Consider the following 20,488-nt stretch of genomic DNA (forward strand, 5'->3'; position numbering starts at 1 on the left):
TTACCCCCAAGCCAACGGCTTGGTCGAAAGATTTAACAGAAGTCTGAAGAACTTCATTCAACGCTCTGTTTTGGAAGGCAGATGTATCCAGTCGACTGTAGTGGAATATCTGGCCGTGTACAGAGCAACGCCGCATTCTACTACAGGAGTTTCCCCGTCTGTGTTACTTCACCGCCGCCAGCCGAGGACTCGCCTCGACATTGTGTGCTTGCCGTCCAAGGAGCCCTTCCAAAAGCCCGCATTGGCCATGCACCGGCTGCGTGCCCGTGTTCAGGCAAAGCAGATGTCAATGAAGACTTATACAGACGATAGGCGAGCGGCGAAGGCTCCGAAGTTCCGGGAAGGAGATTATGTGAGAGTTCGCACACAAGCAGCTGTGGGAAAGGCTGGGCTATCCTACGACAAAGCCCCGACGAATAGTCAAGCAGCTAGGTCCAAGCTCTTTCCGCTTGGAGGACGGGCGTACATGGAATGCGTCGAAGTTGGTGTCTGTTCCAGAGCAGTGTCAGACCGGGAGGAACCAGAAGTCGCTAAGCGTCCTGCCCACTGAGGAAGACCCCAACCTGTGTGGTGCGGACAACTCGCAACTGCCTGTGCAGGCAACCACGCCACCGAGATCATCGCCTTATTTAAGTTCATGTCAACCCCTTAACAGTCCCTCAGTGGTGACGTCAAGAGGACCCTCGACTAGGGACCGACGGCTTCCGTCACGGTTCCAGGACTTCTTTTTGTGACTTAATTTTTTTGCGAAGGGGTTGATGATGTGTTTACTGCGTTCAGCCTTTTCAGGTTGCGGGTTGGCAACCTCTCTACGGTAGTTGTTGTGTAGTCAACCTTGTGTGTGACGAGCGTAGGTTATATAAGGCCCTGACCGGCAATAAAAACTGTTGTTTCGCCGTTACGACAGTAGTTTCGGGTTCGCCTTCGCCCGGTGTCTTCTTATTTCGCGCCATTTGCACTGGTGCGGAATACAACAAATGGCATCCCACGTCTTGTGTTCGACGCCGACGTACATTGCCAGCATGTCTGCGATGGTCTTATTTAGGCGCTCGGTGAGGCCATTCACCCGCGGGTGGTACACACTAAACAATTTCTCACCCATAAGGGTGTAAATCAGCTTGTCCCCAGACGAACACCCTTTGCCAACTATTGGGTGCTTAAAAAAGGGTGCTAGGAAGGGGTGCAGAGGCCAGCACCCTTAAGGAATGGTGCACAGCATAAAATTTTAAAGGGTGTAGTGGTCGCACCCTTACTAAAGGGTGCTCTTGTACCATAACACCCTATGAAGTGGGTGGTGGAAGGGTGCTCCACATTGATTCACCCGAGAAGCAAAAGCCAAAGATTGACGCACGACCGCAAATGTACCCACAAACGTAGAATGCTCTACTCCGCAGACAATGCCGGGTGACAGGCCGCATGCTAGCAACTGATATTTGGACATTATATATATATATATATATATATATATATATATATATATATATATATACAGGGTGTCCCAGCTATCACGCAGGACGATTTTAAAAAAGAGGAACGGTGTTACGCGAAGCAAACCTAGTGCGTATTGTTTCCAGTGCAGTGGAGTAGCTGCCAGTAATTTTTTCGTGACTAAGATTTAATTCGTTAATTTTAATTAATTATCTAACTCGAGAAGTAATGTCTTAATGATCAAAGTGTCAATAACAAAATTGTAAAGCAACATGAAAAACTCCCGATACAGCTTTCTGTTGCTCAGTACGTGCTACATAAATGTGTTTTTCCGAGCGTGAAAGGTGCCCGCGGATACAAGCAGAATTGCCGCGCGACTGGCCGCTCGAGACGCTTTGCGGAAGTTTAACAATTTGTGGTGCTGACAACAGAAAATTGTTAGTGTAATCATTTTATGGCTGAACGGTAAATGATCAGAAAGCAGAAGACCACGTGGTGCCAGTGGGATCCTAATTAACGACATCTGAAGATAATTACACTAATAATTTCCAATTACTAACACCGAAAATAGCATTCTCATAAGCTTGCCTTGTTTTCGGTGACTCTTGGTTTCCTTCATATGTATTGCAGAAATGGTTAGACAAAAGAAAACGTGCATCTAAAAATTACAGCTAAACTCACGATGAGGCAACAATGCGCAGCTTCAGCACATTCAACATGGCACACTTTTGGTGACTTTGTTCAAAAACTTTGTAGCCACTACTATAGGGCACTCAATGTGAGCCCGAAGAAAAGGCGCTCCAACACAAGAGTGTTGAACAGCTTGCGGTCGTACTGGATATTGAAGAGCCAGTAAGCAGATAAAACAGCCGCCAGCCCCTCCTCCCCATTTTTCACCGCAAACAACTTCTCCCGGTCCACCTTGATGTGGAGAAGGTCAGTCTCTTCAACGTCTCCTCCAGAAAATACGATGCAAGGGCTTGCAGGAACGCTCGGGTCCTGTAGTACCAAGAAAAAGTATCGCATCATCACCGAACGGCCATGAATAGTACATCGTCCCCTCTTCATACTTAGTCACTCTTTATAAAGCTTTCTGCAGGTTATAGGTGATTTCAATGTAATACAAACAATGTTAACAATACAAATGGCTAGTTTGACATTTATGCACGCAATTTTGCTTTATGCCCGACGCATATTTTGGGACCACACCCAGCAGAGCCCAACCTTCTTGGGATGGCAGCTTTATTTTATAATATATATGTCGCACAAAATTTGCTGGGGCTAATGCGCACGTAATTTAAACATTGCTGAGAACTGAAACAGCACGCTTCTCTGCTAGTTTTTACATGCCATTTTAATATTCCACTTTCACAAAAAAGTGACTGCAATACAAGGCATAAGCAATAATTGCGTGAGTAATCCTTCAGGTGATAACACTGGGTGACAACACTGGAAACTATCTGGCATATAGATGCAGGTATGGGCCGCACGTTTTGCAATTTAGGAAGGAGGGAATTGGCCCATACTTGAAAGTGGCATTATCAGTTTCATTTTTAAAGAACTATAGAAACCTTATTTTAGTCAGGTGTTTTCTCCTTTTAGATAATTCGGTAGACATAAATGGTTGGCCATATGTTATTCGCCTACAACCGCCAAATAATAAATATTTGAATTTATTTTCTCATGTTTCAATTTCAGTTTCCTCAAACCAACGAGGGCTGTGAGGTGCAGTAGATTAGGTCACGTGAGACATGAAAAAAACGACAATCGCTGATATAGTTTCAATTCACTACAACACTTGAACACGTTTGAAGACCTATAGACCACAAATGATTTATCAGTAGTTATATTACAGCTGCTTTTTTTTCCTGTCTCACGTGACCTAAACACCAACTACACATCACAGACATTGTTAGGATGATGAAATCAAAACAAACATGCCGAATAACTTCAATTATACATTATTCAGCATTCGTAGGTAAATAATACTGGGTGATCATGAATACTAATGTCTAATGCATCAATTGGGAGAAGAAAATATGCACGCACAAATTTTATCCTAAACTATAAATTCTCGGTGAGCTGTTGTCCTATACAATCTGATGTTATTTCTGGCACTTAGTTGCAAGACATATTCCAGGTTCATTGCCACTATTATTTCACGGTTGCTCGGGCCCTGCTCATCACCACACTTTTAAACGAAGTCTCTCTTCAGTCCATTGGCATTCTGAATGCCAGTAATGTTAAGCTTGCTCGGGCCCTGTTTGTCACCACCCTTGTAAATAAAATAATCTCTTCAGTGTATTGACAATCGAAACGCCCGTAAGGTTAAGCTTAAAAGTGAAGACGCAACATGCCATGCATGTTGGCAGCTGGCAGCTCCCCGGGAAACACCTTTATGCTTTTAGAGTACTTGCTTTACTTATTCCTTTACTAGGTTGTTTGAAATACTATTCTTAAGATTGCTTTTATATAATTGGCTCCCAAAATTGGGGGGAGCCGCCTATACAATAGTGTAGACACTGTCCGTATATGGTATTTATCTACACTGTTTATTTATGTGTCATATGTTGCTAGGTAGCAAATACACAAGAAAATAAACAACAAATGCCTAACATAAGCATACAGTTCCTGATAAAGAAACACTGCTTAAAAACATCAGTAAGACGCGAACAAATGGAAATTTTGCAGAGCATTCTCTTGCCCACAGAAGACATGGCTGCTAGGTCCAAAGCTTTGATGCAAACATAGGCACCGCCAGTTAGGAAGTGTTCGCCTCAAGCACTAGCTGTAGAACGTGATCTCAGTACAGTTTTTGGAGCTATCACAGGCGCACCATATGGCAAAATTTTATGACGTCCCTTACTAGACAGCAGCAGTCCTCAAATAACAACCATATATCTAGGGAGTTCGACCTTTGGTCATTTTTTATTCGACAAACTTTTCCTGTGGTTGTTTTCAAGCACGTTAAATTTTTTTTTTCGTTGAATATAATTTTTGACGAATGAAATATTCATATTTTCAAAAGTCACGAGGGTCCGCATCTCAGCGTTCTTGTACGCGGGAACAGTTTAACCAGTAATTAATGTGTAATGGTAATGCTTCGAGCTATGCTTGTGGAAGGAATTGCTATCATTAAAAAAGTAACACAAATTAAGTAAGGTAGCTGACAGACAAAACCGCAAGTGGAAGTTTACTTCTCTAAGGGCTATAGGCTAACATGTTAGCACTGGTAGGTCGCGCTGGGTTCAGCAAATGGCATGACGTAAAAAAACAACACCCTTCTTCCTTGATGTGCTAATGAAACTCGTGGAAACTGAGTTTCTCTGTATATCGAAAGCTTACACACACCGGCAGATATCTGCAGTTTGACTCAAACGACTTCACATCCCACAATACAATGGTAGTCGCGACGCAACTGCAAAGACCATCTGCAGTTGAAGAGACGACAGAAAAACATAGGAGAAAGCGATTATCATGGACCTCTTGAACAATGGCTACAAAAGGAGCTTAATTCAGCACGTGTTGCAACAACTTGACCTGGGCGCTTACACAACCCTCAAACACTTTCCTACACGAACCGTCAGTAATTCTGCCTCCCGCCAGCCATCCCTTCCGATCTCTCTCACGTACATTTTTGGTATAATCGAACAGCTAGCATGAGTGCTGGGGAACGAGGGTATCCGTGTAGCGCAAAAACCCACATCAACGCTTGAGCGGCTCATACCCCTACAAAAAGATCGGCCTCCTAAAGAGAAGTTCCCACGATTAATTTACCAGGTGCCTTGTGCTCAGTGCTACGCCTCCTACATCGGTGAGACGAAGAACTTCCCAGATAGCATTCGGCTGCACAAAAACGATGTAGGTAGTTTCAATGTGGAGTGCAACACCCTCGCAGAACATTGTGAGAAGCATGATCATTGCATCAGCTTCGACGGCAGCCGTGTCATTGGCACTAAAGCTAACCACACGAGGAGGCACTACCTAGAAACGTGGTATATGCAAGCCACGCAAGGAAACCTGAACACATCCGCAGGAGCACTTCCAAGCGTATAACTGCACCACCTTCAAAACCACCGGCGAGCACGACAACAAAGAGACCTAGACCGGGAAAGGTGGAAAGAGCAATGGTGGAAAGGACAACACAAGGCTGCTCAAGAACAATATTGTGGTCTTTCGGAACAGTCATCCTGAAGAGGCTGAATTGGCCTCGACACGTTGCGTCAGTTTTAAATTAAAACAAATCTTGACTGGAGAGTCGTACTTTACTCTAAATTTCTTTATTAAGCCAGACAGACTTCTGTAGATGTTTACCTATACAACTAAGATGTGCTCTCGGGTGCACACTGCAGTTGTTGCAAGAATCGTGCGCTGCACTTTGACAGCACTAACATTCTAGGTGAAAGCAAAGATCACAAGTAAACTCCTGGAAGCGCATGACATGAAGAAAAGATGCAATAACTCCTTGAGCAAGGCTTCAGTTTTCTTGCACAGATCAAAATAAAACCTTTTTTCAGCCTCAACATAAGATGCACGTTAGAATGTATGTCGGCCCTAAGTTCACCATTGGGACGCGTCTTTAGTTTTGCATTGTGTGCGTGCATTCAAGATGCAGCGCATATATTTAGCCTGCCATGTTGTAAAAAATTGTTTGCGAGTTATTGCGCTACAGTTATGTCCTTCAAAAATCAAGTTTTTTCTGCTATCACGTGGGCCTGACCACGCTGAATGAGGACTTGTTTTTACAGGAATTCTGGTCGGCCATTTCAAAGTCGTTTATTCCTTTTTGGGCTCAGGTATCTGTTCTGATATTAACCTTCCCGTGTTCGATGTAGATCTATCACAGTAAAGCACAGCGCCTTTCTGACCAGTTTGGACAAAGCCCATGGGTACTAAACATGCATTGTAGCCGAACAAACTTGCAGGAAACTTACCTCCTCTTGCACAAACAAAGATGACAGGCCATTATGTTCTTTGACATTGAAAGACAGTATCCGAAGTGCCGCAACTGTTAGGATGTCTGCAAAGTGAAAGGATTATAGCAAAAACTTTAATGCACGTTTTTAGTATCTTACAAATATTCCCTAAATCGGTGACAAAGGTTGGTTTTGAAAACTATTCACGCGTGATTTTCTGTACCTAAAAGCAACGGAACACTGGTGCTAGGGTAACATCCCCTTATTTATGTTCACTGCACCTTGAAGGCCTTTCCCATGGGTCTTCCAATACTGTCTAGTGCCTGCCATGGCACAGAATATCCTTAATGTACGCATGTAACGATGCAACACTACGCCAGTTTATTTCCTTTCTACACATCAAACAACGCACCATTAAATAATTTAAGTTTAAGACCAGATATGACTTGAAAACCTCAAGAACGGTCTTCAAAGAACCAAATCGGTAAACACAGATGTACTCTAATACCATGAGACGAATGAGACGAAACCCTGCAAAAATAATGTCGTGGAGTATAGGTCTAAAAGCTGCCGATGAAGCCTTTGTAAGAGTACTCACGTCGTGTTCGCAGCCTTTCCGGTGACATCTCACGAGCCTTTTCAAATGATGCCATTACACTTGGTTCGCACGGGATGTGCTTCATTTCTGCCATTTTCACAATATTGTTGATCCCTTTTGCAATACAAGGTGATGGGTCAATCTTAGTTAGTCTTGCAAAGTAACTACAAAACTGAAACAAAAGATACGTCCAAAGTGCACTACAACAAGAACCCAGCAAATACATAGCAGTTATTTTTACCATGGTATCTACAAGCACGTCATTTACATTGAAGAATGGGCAAGTGACAGATGTAAACAATCCAAGTGAGCACTCTGACCTAACAAAAGAGAAACGGCAATTTTTATCTGAAGGTGTACGTGAAATCGGAAATTTCTAGTTACACAGAAAAGAACACCAAGTTATGGTGCTCGTTGTTTATTCTTTCTTTATTGAAATAAAAATAAATCGAGTTGTCACCATGCCTTGGCGACCGCTACCCTTTTTCACTTAATACAGAAAAGTTAAAAAAAGAAAGTCTTGCTTTCGATAAATTCAAAGGTTGACAACACAGTTCGCACACAGTTCCCTAGCATTTTTCACACATGAGTACTGCACACGCACTATGCACACACACAATGTAGTTAAGTCAGTATTCATCACAAATGCCAGTGTCTTCATAGAAGCATTGAATGACTTTCGTTGCTTTGTGGTGTACCTTTTGATGGCCATGCGTCTGTGGCGCAAGGACAGCCTTGCTGACATAGTTAATGAGTCTTCTGCCCAAATGCATTAGAGTACTAACTTTTTCATCGGATCAATATTTAGAGAGCAGTAGTTGAGGCTTTTTGGTAGTACAATAAAACATGTGTGCATTAAAATTAATTTTTCAATCAGTTACAAAACCTCTAGTTCTTTTTGAATGTAGTTGCCTCCACAACCATGCAGGCTAACATAATGTAAATGCTGTTTCATACATAGTAGCAAAAGTTTACTTACCCTCTCAATGATCATCATGTATGGGTACTTCCTCTTCGCCTCATGAATACTATTTGTTGCCATGTCAGAAATTCTTTGGCGACATGTCAAGGCCATCCTTTCATTGATTTGATCCTCATCAGGAGAGCCTTTGCGAGATTCACAGCTGAGCCACTCCGTGTGCATTGCAAAACTTGTTTCGTCTTCTCCGTCTATTGTAGCGATAGCAACGTCGTGATGGAAGCAACACCAATATAGCTCATTGCGGCATAAATAAACCTGCACTATGCAAGGAAACATTTCAGTAATGTTATGTAACCTTGATTCTTCTAATAAATTCCCCTCTTCTACAATGTTTCGAGCCTGAATCACCGATGGAAAACAGTAGGTTTCACCTGTAAGGATCCATAGCTCTTCATTCAAAGCGGGATGCTCAAGAGGTGTCAAAAGCTAACGGCCTCATTTACTATCCTTCTTATGTGATACATTTACACCAACACACAAATACTTAGGATTTCTTCCGCCATGAGAATAGTTAATTAGACGGATTAACATATGGCCTTGTTTCCACCTGCTAGACAGGCAGCAAACCAACAAAGGACTGTGGTCGAGCACCAAACAACTTTGTTAGTATCCTAACGGCCTCGTTTCTACTATATCCTTGCATTTTCTTGCAAGGATACAGTTTGTATCTAAATGTTTTTTTTTTATTTATGGGTTTTAGCTTTGCCTAGATAAATTGATTCATTAAATATTTGGCCAGCCTAAAGTGAATCACGCATCCAAAATACTTTGATACCACCTCAAAACAACAGAGAGCACTAAATAGACAGGATTAAATTCTGAGCGCTTCTATTCAGTGAAAAAATGGAAATATTTGAAAGCATTAGCAAATGAAAATTCGACGCTCGCCATTAGCTTGCTACACGTCATCCTAGATAAACAAGTTAACATATTGTATTTGACTGCAGAATGCCCCCCTCCATCTTTTGCTCATTGTGCCGCTGGAGCTTTACTGTGGCTGTTTCTTCACTGCCCTTCCTGCGTGACCCAAACTTCGTGCGGTTCTCGCCCACGCGACCATCACTAGGGAGAACCCTTCGCTGGTTCTTGAATCTGTAGCGCAAGGCTACCTTCCAGGAGTCCTGAGAGCTGCATGAACAATAACATAATATTGTGCTGAAATTGAGGGGTCACTTATTGTAAAGGAAAGGGCCAAATAAAAATTTTAGTACGCATCATAAAAACAAGGAAACGGCAAAGCAGCGCAAACAACACAAATGACAGAACATATGCTTACTGCTACCAATTGGGAGTGGTTTTACTAGCATGTGCAATATGTTCTGTCAAGAAAGAACAGAAAGATTAAAGACACCCCAAAAACACAATTTCTGGGAGAAAAGAACGTAAGATTTCAGGTACAGCAGTTCTTTACGAGCATGGTCTTTATGAGCGTAGTCGAAGGAGGGCTGAGGCAAGTCTCTCCCCTCGTGTAGATGACGAAAGCTTCATAGGTTTCCCTAGGTGTTTTTCCTTGATATTAAACCACACGTCTGGTGAAGCTTCTGTCCGCAGTTATTACGTTGGGAGTGTATGGGAATATTGCTGTCTGTGCCAGCCTCAATGAATTTTCACGCTCAAGGATTTGTACGACAATGAATGTGCCCAGAATCACACTGCCAAGAATCCCCACAACTGGCTGACCCCAGTAAAATAACAAGTTACTTACAGCTCCACTTCCTACTACGTCCCTCAGCTGCGGGTATTTCTCAAGCAGAAGTGAGGTCACCCTTGAATAGAAATTACGAGTTGGGAACCTGAAAATATTTGCAATATTAAGATTGTTGTCCACACTGAGCGAGTTTATGGCTTTGCCCCGAAAACACTGAGAAGAAGCTATCGATAATTCTGCAAATGCCTTTGAGAATAGTAGGTACATTTTTGTAGTTCCAAGGTCTGCAGATTAAATGAATTGAGATATGGAATCTAATGCAGTAAAACATCATTATTTCAAGCCTGTCTGACCACACAAAATTTTCGAATCAGCATGTTTTTCCAGCGTACATCTTCGAACTTGTGCAAACAGTCCGTGCGTCCAGATCAAATTATCCAAAAAAGTTCCATTACTAATTATGAGAATATGGCAATTTTATGAAGTATCTGGCTTTTGGAAGTACGCGAGTTGCAATTATTAACAATTTACTCATTCTTCCAAAGAATCGCAAGAAATTCAGAAAACCTGGCGGTAACATCTTGACACTATAATTATGGTAGCAAGAATTTTGAAAAATTTCGTGCCGACTGACCTTATAATTCAGCTGGAATTGCTAAGCCCACAGCCATCAAAATTAAGGGGTAATTTACTTACCGTGTGATCATCTTCATTTCTGCGAACACTATGTCCACAATTTTTCGGAACGCTGCCAACGAAATCGGGCTGCCAGTTGTGATACTGTCATGAAGACTGCCAAGACTTGGCAGCATGAAAGTGTGCCCATCATCCTCTGAGCGTGAAGGCCTACAAGAAAGCTGCAGTTTAGAGGTCAGTTCTCAACACATTGCTACCGTAGCAAAAATATCAGTCCCTTACGTCAGCGACAGGTAAGCACAGAAAAAAAATTATGTTAGCTCTTCTATTGCGCAAGATTATTTGGAATAGCGTGATGTCAGTGCCGGCCAAGCCCAGCACTTAGTTTACTGTCAAGGTTCCAGACCTAGTACAGTGCTGGCATTAGGAAGCACTGAAATGTGTATAAGGACAGCAATGAACATTCTCGTGCTTTTGTTGGAAAAAGTTACTATGAACTGCGCCTCGACTCTAACGGCAACAATACTAGCTGACACATGCTAAGGATATATAAAGCGTCTTGTGTTTTGGAATACTTATGGTACTTCGACTTTAAGAAACATTCTCACTCCGAGAAAGCCGTCGTAGTTATTACGAGGAAAGAGGAGTTAAATCCAACAGAATCTCAGTGATACAATCACACCTGCAACAAAGTTCAGCATGATTCGAATTCATAAAATTTACTGCCACAAGTGCATCGCGTACGATGTGCAGCATTTGGCCACAGCAATTTTCTTTGCCACTATGGACAATATAAATGTGGGAGCCGCGAACATGCCAGTGAGCTAATGTGTTACCGAGATTTCCACCGCCGTTCCGATCCAATCGAGCATGCGCATCAACGAGACGGCCAAACGACAGGGACTACAATCCTAAACAAGCAATCAAATCACATGCATTGCATCGGATCGCTCAGCATTTCTTGGGTTCGTTGCGTTGTCGTTGGCTTTGACTTCGATTCCCTTTGCATGGGGGAAAGCTTCGCGTTCACCCATCTTTCTATAAGAAAGGGGCTTCGGTTTTCTTCACACCCTTTGTCTCTTATCCCTCCCCAGTGCTAGGCTATCAGGCCGACCTCTCTGCCTTTCCAATATTCAATAAATATCTCTTTTCAACATGATTACTCGTGCAACCAATATTATTTTGTGACCCTGTGAGACTACCTAAAATTATAGTGTGACACTCAAACACACTTACAAATCGAAGGAAACGCCAAGGCGATTTTCATGATCTTCGCTGCCACTGGCCACCATACTGTTCGCCACAATGTGCTGCAAGGAAAAAAAATTAGCATAGCTTGCACTGAGGCGCAATGATAGAGACAGCGGAGCTGATGGGAACCTAGCTCAGAATGATCGATTGGCTTATGCGATCCACTGCCATGGTTACCGGGGCACTACTAGTAGTTTTCCTAAATTTTTTGATTAATAATCCATTATCGGTTAGGTATTGATTAGCTATCGATTGGCCTATACGATGCATTGCCATGCTTACCGGAGCACTACAAGCAGTTTTGCTAAATTTATTGATCGATTTTCGATTAGGTTTCGATTGGGTAATGTTTGGCTATCAATTAGAAATTCTTAATTAGGATTGACACAATTATCACTACCTTACCTGGGCTACAAATGAACCAAACTGCATAACCAAGCTCGAACTGGGTTAAGCTAAGTGTAGAGGAATTGGCAACGCAGTGCTTGTTTTCTGTTCGCATGTTAAACGCTCGGCTTAAACACCTCCGCTGTTTAAACAAATAGCCGATACATGAATTCGTAACTGAGCGGTGAATTTGCTGAATACGCGACTACCAAATCCAAAGACCTCAGTCGAAGTTGACGCACACTGCGGCTCCCTGTCCACTTGTGGGCGCACCAAAATTTTCGACAAGTCGGGGATAGTGTCCTCAGGAGAGATATCCACATGCTCATCGAACGTCTTGTCCAGTATCTGAAAGTGGTAAAACACAACTGGTTTTTATATCGTGCAGAGCCCTGAGGAAACTCTATGCACGACAAGGCTGTAAACTGCCTCCATCGCTTAATGTGCAGCAGACCACTGGAAATGTGCAACAGGGGAGTATTATTTTCGGATTAGAAAACAGTTCAGTATTGTGCACATGGATGTGCTGCTATATGAGCAAAATGCACTAATAAGCATTTGCTCCACAAAGCACTTAAACGAATCAGCACAGTAACGGAGGCGCTCGTACAGGGCATGACACGCATCACACCTTTGAGTGCGCTAACATGCAGCTCGCACGAAATGTTTTAGCATTTAGTTGCTGACAAGCATAATGCTATTTCTTTTTCGGCTATGCTTCACAGCCACTGCAAAAGGTATTCTATGTCTATGGCGGGCAGTGGTGCAGGGGCGATGACAGGCTGCACGGGCACGCTTGCTAAGACGACTGAGCAAGGAGGTGCAGCAGTATGGCAAAGGGCAAGCGTGTACGGTCTGAGGGCGCCTGACTGACTAGTCGCACTACATAAGCAGCACCTCCAGGCGACAAGGCAAATTTTGGGAGAATCTGAAACTAAGCGGCGACATAAGAGACAATGACAATAAAGATCGTTGCTGGTCGCCGTCGCACTAAAGCACACAACGAGTTTGGCCATATACGGCTTCGCTGTAAAAATGCAATCTACCGTCGCGACGAGAAAAGCACCCCGCAACGAAAAAGGCGCACCGCGACTTCTGCAGCACTACCGCGCCCGTGCGAGGGGAATTATGCAACGCGAACGAGAAATCTACGCGATGCGCCTCTTTTTGGCAATTTAAACACTACCCGGATTCAAACATTTTACGAAAAGCCTCTCTCATCGTAATCGGCAGTACTTCCGTGTAACGCTACCCAGACAACACAATGACATCCTCAGGACGTCCTCAGTACGTACAATTGAGTACGTTTGGACGTCCTCAGGACGTCTTCACATGAGCCTCAAAACATCCCTATCCAATCAACATGTCCGGCCTCGGCACGTCCTCGGGACGTGCTCAGGAAGCATTCGACGATCTTTTCAGTACGCGTTCAGGACATTTTGAAGACCTAGGCATTCGCTGCACCCAGTAAATATCCTTTTATTTTGCTCTCTTAAGTTCACTGTTTTTCGTCCACTAAGTGAGAAATTCAGGCTTAAAACTGCAATATGCACTTACTACTTGACAGAGCATACTTTTGAGCCCCGTTGCACAGGGCTCAGTATATGGCCACACGAAATGAAAACGTAGGCCCATAGCAATGCAGACAAACCTATTTTATTAATTTCGCTTAATAACGGTTGAAAGTAGCGTGATAAAGCCAGGAGACTTCACCGCTTGAAATGTCTTCATCCGAAAACAGAGAACAGCGAGATCCCATAAGAGACACTGAAAGAAATAATAAACAGCACATTGTCAACAAACAACTTACGTTCAGACACAGAGAAATAACAAACAAAACAGTTTATGCCACATACTTGGAGGTACTGCAGCACGAAATTATTGTACGAAGCACCAAAGCAACCTCTGCTGATTGAATGTTCCTTTTTACGGCATAATAAATCCACTCGGAAAATCGTGCTTTCCATAACAAATAATACTTTTCACTTTCTTAGCTGTGACAAGATTTAGAAAAAAAAATGAAGTACAGCTTTGAGGCCGAGATAGCGCAATATTTGCCGCCGGCCAGTGCTAAAATCTCGGACTGCTTCGGTGTTTGCAACAATGCTGTTGTCGGTAAATGCAGCGTGGAAAGGCAGTTGTGGTAGCGGAGAGGTTGAGAGTGACGTTACAGCGCCGTTGCACCATGGAGAAGCGATCGCCAGAAACGCTGAAATCACCACTTTGAAACTGTCCACTATCGCGACCAGGCACAAAATGCCACAAACGTATGGCTATAGCTTTGGTGATATTATTTTGTTCTACAGGCAAAGCGACACCGCGATTTCCAGCACCTGTTCCATCCGACACAAAGAGCTCCGCGGCAAAGTCGCGCGAAGTCGTCTGATTCACAATGTAATTAATGAAGGTGCTGTCCACGCTGTTCGCTAAGTGAAAACATGTGCTAATTCGTCTATTTCTTCCCTGCACAAATCTACGTTCCACTTTCTGCCACCCAGAAAAACAAGAGACCTACCCGCGGTCCGCTGCCATGTTTTTCTTCAATGTTGCGCTTGGCTTGGACTGGCTTGGCTCGGCTTTTCGAATCAAGAGTGCCAATGTGGCCCCAAGGAAAGTAAATGGGGTGGCTTGGTTGCTGACATCGTGGGATACCTCGCTGGTTCACTCTCCCACAACTGTTATCGCTCGCGGGTACTCAAAAAAGTACAAGTTGCAAAAAAATATATGGTTCAATCAAACACAGTCCTAAGACATCAAGACCAGTTGATCAGAGTTTCACTCCACATAAAAAAGGAAAAAATATCAAAATCGAGCTCGATGGCGTAATAACGACCTCACGTGAAGTATAGCCTACAAGTTTTAGTTCATCAACCGAAATACTCGTAGAAATTTCAATTTCATGGTCTCTTATAACATAAAACTAAATGACCTCAAAAGGTCCTGCAGTGGACGTTCTTTGGACAATCGGACATACTTAAAATGTCATGCAGAAGACGTTTGCAGGATGAACCAGGGAATGTCGTCCTGAGGACGTACCGAGGACGTCGTAAGAACTGCGAGGACGTTTGTACTACTTGAGAACGTCCTGAGGACGTCGACTGTTGTCTGGGTACCTTATCGGGTGCAGTTAAAATCAAACAAGTGAACACGTGCACTTACCTGAAACGAGCTCGACGTCAGGTCGACTTTGCCGCCGAGAACCGGGCACGCGCAAATTGCTTCTTTGAGTGCGTTGAGGTTACCACCCTCAAGGACATATGTCCTTGCCGCACCAAGGTGGGGTACACTAACTAGGAAGCGTGACATCGCAAGCAAATCTGCATACACAGGATCCCTGGCACTTGCAAACAGCAGGCAGTCAAACTTCAAACTAATGCAGCAGCGAGAGCAGTGCAGAAAACGCGGGAAAACCACACCATGTGACCATGGCAGCATAGAATAAAGAACCATGGCAGAAAGAGAGATAGTCACGAAACTTGTCACTATAGCGTGCACAGAAATACACGGTCACGCAAAAGTACACGGTCACGCAAATTTTTTTTATTGTTTTGCTAAATGTAGTGTAAAACGCCACTCATAGATGGCGCAACAAATCGGATAGTGCTAGATTTACTGACACTTATGGGAGCGGTTACCGTTTGGCCTTCGCGTTTTTACTAAGAGAATGAGAGCCTGAAGCTACACCCTCGTTGCCAGCAATGGTATCAAACCTAACCATGTTCAGTACCTATTGCAGTGCGTGCAAAGATAACAATCGCTGCAGTGTAGCAGTCAAAAGGAAAGAAAAACTTATAATCACTAAATAATATTATTCTTCGAAAACACGTAATAATAAATTATTGGAAATAGTATAACGCTTTGGTTTCGGTACACGGAAGATTTGCCATGAGTTGCTACTCCTCGGTCAGAAAGTCCCTGTTCACTCATCTTTTTTTCTTTTTATTGTGTTCATGTTCTGGAATGGCGTGTACGGGTTGGAGCATTGCGCTCGGTCTGTGTTGTCGCTGTTTTAAGGCCCAAACTCCGCAGGCAGGCTTGCAAAGCTAAGAGGATGCGAACAGTACCGACTTCGACGCAACATAACAAAGGTAAGCGACATGAAAGAGTGAATTTGTGCTGCTTTTTACGTTGAAGGCTTTTCGTGCGACTGCCATTCAAGAGGGCTACAGTATTTACTCGCATATTGGTCAAGGCGTCGAAAGTGATGCCTCTAACTTTGCGGGGCAAGTGTTTATTGTTTCCGCTGACCCCCCCACTCCTGTTCACCATGCTCGTAACCCGAGCCGCTTGGGCAGCCGTGCTACTGTGCGGGCGCTTACGGTTTTGCGGAGCGCGTTGCGTCGTTACTGTGAGCGCTTCTTCCTGATGACGGCAAGCAGAAAGAGAGAAAAGTCGTCGTCTGTATTCCCGGCCTGGCTACATACAACGATAAGGCGACCATATCGGAGGCAGCCGCGAGCCCTTATTAAAGAGACCGACAATGATGTTCATGGTGCCCATTTTTTTAGTGCAATGGAAAGCTAACTGGTCACATTGTCTTATCATGAAATGGTGATGTAGGAAAAGTCGTGGAACATTTTTAACAGCGGAGCTGTTTAAGCCGGGCGTAATGTGTCTGCTGAATCCAAAAATGTGGGCTGATCCTGACGGTTGTGCGGAAAGGGTCAAGCGGAATGGCACATACCCCTGTCAACTAGCGAAGCTGATACTGGCTAAGTCTAGCTAAGCATGGTTGGGACTACTTAAACACAGTCAGTCGTCGATAACCAATCAATAGCTAATCGGGGAAATGCTGGGGATGAGTTGGCAGTGCTTAGCCTAGCCCAAATACGTGGCCAATACCTTGCGATAGCCAATCAATAAGTAATCGATCAATACTCAATAAATTTCGAAAAATGTTGGGGATGACATCGTAGTGCTTAGCCTAGCCCAAATACGTGGCCAATACGTTGCGATAGCCAATCAATAGGTAATCGATCAATACTCAATAAATTTCAAAAATGGTGGGGATGACTTGTTAGTGCTTAGCCTAGCCCCAATACGTGGCCAATACCTTGCGATAGCCAATCGAGAGCCAATCAATAGCTAATCGATAATCGACAAATAATACATTCCAGTAAATGCTGGTGATGACTTCATAGTGATTAGACTAGCCCAAACACGTGGCCAATACCTTGCGATAGCCAATCAATAGCTAATCGATAAATACTCAAACTCCGGAAAATGCTGGGGTTGACTTGGTAGTGCTTAGCCTAGCCCAAAAGCCAGGACTAGCTAGGTGTCCATCAGTTCCGTTGTCTCTTTAGCATTGCACCTCCAGTACAAGCTACGCAAATTTTTTATTAAGGTTTTTCGATCTGCAATGTAGCTGTAGTCCGTTGGAAGCATGGTAAAAACCATGGTAGGTGACTGCGACAGCGATTGTACGCCGGCATTGCAGGGACGCAGACGACAAGTGCGATGTTCTCGCCTTTCCGTTTCTGTTTTTGTAGCCAGTTTTGCGCCTCGCATTGGTAGTTTGGCAGAACACACGAGTTTTTACAGTGTGACTTGAAAATCAAGTCTGCTTGGCCTTTGTGTGAGTAAATATGAGTAAAATCATTTTGCTAGGCAACATAACAGCAAAAATAGACGTAAATTATGCATCATTCTACTAATTTCACAACTCTGTGCATGTGCAAGCATACAACACTGATATGAGCTTCAATGTTAGCTCGATCACATTGCATTTTGTAACAACACCCTTTGGAGATTTGTGTGACACCACTGAACTTTGTTGGCAGTTCGTTAGTACATGCATATGAGGAAAGTCGGCCATCATTGCAACCAATGAAATGTTTAGAGGGATGTATTGTTTTCTTTATTTTTGCGTTTCTATATGGGAAATTTCTGTTGGAATAATTTTGCACCTGAAGCATATTCTACATAAAAGTATAGAAGATAACCATGTGCCGTTGGTAGGACCTGTACACATGATCTGCATGTCACTATTGAAGGAATGCTACAGGAAGTGTTCACTTTTCTTCTTTCACGCTATGAGGCTTTTACAAAAATGAAGGTGCACTTGGTACTCAGGCACAACAGCTTGCTCGTCGTTCTGAGCACTGTTGTAGGTGATCGTTACCTGGATTCTGTTTTGTGTTACACTAACATCAATTTATACCTGAAAATAATGAACTTCTGTGAAGGTTTCTGATCCATTCCATAAAATGGACTGGTGTTTACATTCGCAAGTCTTATTGGTAGTCTGTAGAAGCCATAAAGGAGTATTTTTAAAATCAAACATTTGTGTCTTTACAGATGCCAGGACTCCGCTTCGTTCGCTGCCCACGGTTTGCCTCTCACCAATTCTCCTTAAGGACACTGTTTAGGCACCTGCGCACTACCCATGGCCATGAAACAAATTGGGTGTGCGGCTTGAGTGGCTGCATGCAAACATTTCGTCAGTTTTTTTTTTCATACAAGAAGCACGTATACCGAAAACATACTGCATTTGTGAAAGGAATGCGCCCCCGTGACATTTTGCAGGTGGAGATGACACGAAGCAGTACGAATGCAGCACCTGATGTACCTTCAGAAGATGCAGTGTCTAGATGTGCAGGCCGAACAGCATGACTCGGTCAGCAGTTCAAGTGACTATGCTTACCATCTGCCAGCACTACTACTCAAATGGAAGGAAGGAAGGCGGCTACCTGAATCCACTGTGCATGAATTAGCCAATGATGTTATTGACTTTGTGGAAACTATCACAGACCATCAGCAGATACAACCTCAAGAGGAGCTGGCCATCAAGATAGAAGAGATTTGCAAGCAGCAACTTGACCAGCTACGGACAAGATCTGGCCAGACAACTTACTGGAAAGCACATTTCCCACTTGTAGAATCCCGTATGGTAGTGTTGCATGGAGGTGACACCATGGAATACGTTCCTTTCTGTGAAGTGCTCAAGTGCATTCTTGAACATTCACAACTTTCAAATGAGTGCACCAGTTACTCCTGTGCAGATGGTTACATGCATTCGGTATTTGATGGAAGTGCATTTAAAAACCATGAGAACTTTGCAGGTGATACCAGTAAACTTTGCCTGCAATTGTACAGTGATGAGTTTGAAGCGTGCAACCCACTAGGCAGCAAGAGAGGAAAACATAAACTGACTGGTGTCTACTTCTCCGTGCTAAATTTTGATGTGAAGTTGCGGCCAGCACTGTCAGGTATTCATCTCTTACTCCTTATCAAAGACAAGCATATTGCCACCTATGGATTTTCTAAGATTCTTGAACCATTAATCACAGATGTCAGGATACTAGCAAATCATGCATAACTTTGAATGTAAACCTGGTAAAGGGATCCATTTTCATTCTCACTGGTGACAATTTGTCTAGCCATATAATTGGAGGCTTCAAATGCACATTCAGCGAGGAAGAATTTGTAGGTACTGCATGGCTCTGTGGACTGAAACTGACTACAAGCATTCAGAATTTGATTTTGTGCTTCGCTCGCCGGAAGGGCACAAACACCACTTGAGTACGTTGAGTGCAGGGCTGCCGACTCTGTCATTGTATGGGGTCAAGGAGCCATGTGCTCTTTTTTGCCCCGGATTTGATCCGACGCTACACCTTCCACCGGATATAATGCATGATCTGCTTGAAGGAGTACTACCCTTTGCACTGCGGCATATATCTTCATTAATTGAACAACAATTATTTTCACCTGATTATTTGAACAAAAGCATGCCAGAATGGCTTTATGATCCTCATGATATTGGCAGCAAACCACAGCCCATTTCTAAGCAATATCTTCAAGGAAAGGCTGTCTTGAAGGGGTCGGAAACAAAAGCATTTTCGCACCTAACGTTCTTTGTTGGGGATAGCGTTCCTTCAGACAATGCAGTTTGACAGCTTTACCTACTTCTCCGAGAAATTGTTGACATTGTCATGAGTCATAAAATTCCAGTTGCACATATTGCCTACTTGCAAAGAAAGATTCATTTCTTTTGTCTTGACTTCAAAGCATGGTTTCCATCAGTATCACTTCCATGTAAAATGCATTACCTCATACACTACCCTTCGCATATAGAGAAATTCGGATCATTGAGCCTGCTATGGGCAATGCGCTTTGAGGCAAAGCACCAGTATTTTAAAGATATTGCTCGAAAAATACGCAACTGGAAGAATCTTTCTCACAGTCTTGCAATGAGGCACCAGTTCTTGCAGAGTTTTTTATTCACTGCAGGTGATGACAAAACAACTCCCCGTAATACAGGCGTGAGGTGCATACTATACGAGCACCTACCTTGTTGTATTAGAGAGTTCATAACTGTGAATAATCTTGTGTCCACAAATGCAACGGTTGTCAAATCTGTGACTGTTGATGGCAGGACATACAGTGCAGGATGTTGCCTTGTCAAAAGTGTTCCAGAGGATGGTCTGCCGGAATTTTTTTTCTTGTGTGTCAACTATTTTATGTGAACAAGTTGCTATTGGTTCTGGCTAAACTGCTCGAAACTGTCTGTTTTGATGAGCACTTTCACGTGTATGTTGTCAGTGCCAGAGAAGAGTACAGTGTTCTAACATCATTTTCAGAGTTTGAAATAGAGCCGTTGTACATGCGTGCACACAAGGGTCGAAGTGTTGTGAGCGCTC

At 43.4% G+C, this 20,488-nt stretch overlaps 1 protein-coding gene and 1 pseudogene across 1 annotated transcript; one reads left to right on the forward strand and one right to left on the reverse strand.

The window, feature by feature from the left end:
• Positions 1-2,018: 2,018 nt before the first annotated feature.
• On the reverse strand, positions 2,019-15,204 carry LOC119454471 (uncharacterized). Its single transcript, XM_037716393.2, has 8 exons — positions 15,006-15,204; positions 12,069-12,194; positions 11,445-11,518; positions 10,269-10,418; positions 8,917-9,052; positions 6,943-7,114; positions 6,363-6,448; positions 2,019-2,427 (listed from the first exon to the last, which is right to left on the reverse strand). Exons 1-8 carry the CDS (start codon positions 15,150-15,152, stop codon positions 2,191-2,193), a joined length of 1,128 nt encoding a protein of 375 aa, XP_037572321.1. The 5' UTR covers positions 15,153-15,204; the 3' UTR covers positions 2,019-2,190.
• A 3,195-nt stretch (positions 15,205-18,399) lies between these two features.
• Positions 18,400-19,741, forward strand: LOC125945787 (uncharacterized; annotated as a pseudogene).
• Positions 19,742-20,488: the final 747 nt, after the last annotated feature.

The sequence above is a fragment of the Dermacentor silvarum genome, chromosome 5 (assembly GCF_013339745.2).
Source record: "Dermacentor silvarum isolate Dsil-2018 chromosome 5, BIME_Dsil_1.4, whole genome shotgun sequence".
In the NCBI taxonomy this organism is placed as follows: Eukaryota; Metazoa; Arthropoda; class Arachnida; order Ixodida; family Ixodidae; genus Dermacentor; species Dermacentor silvarum.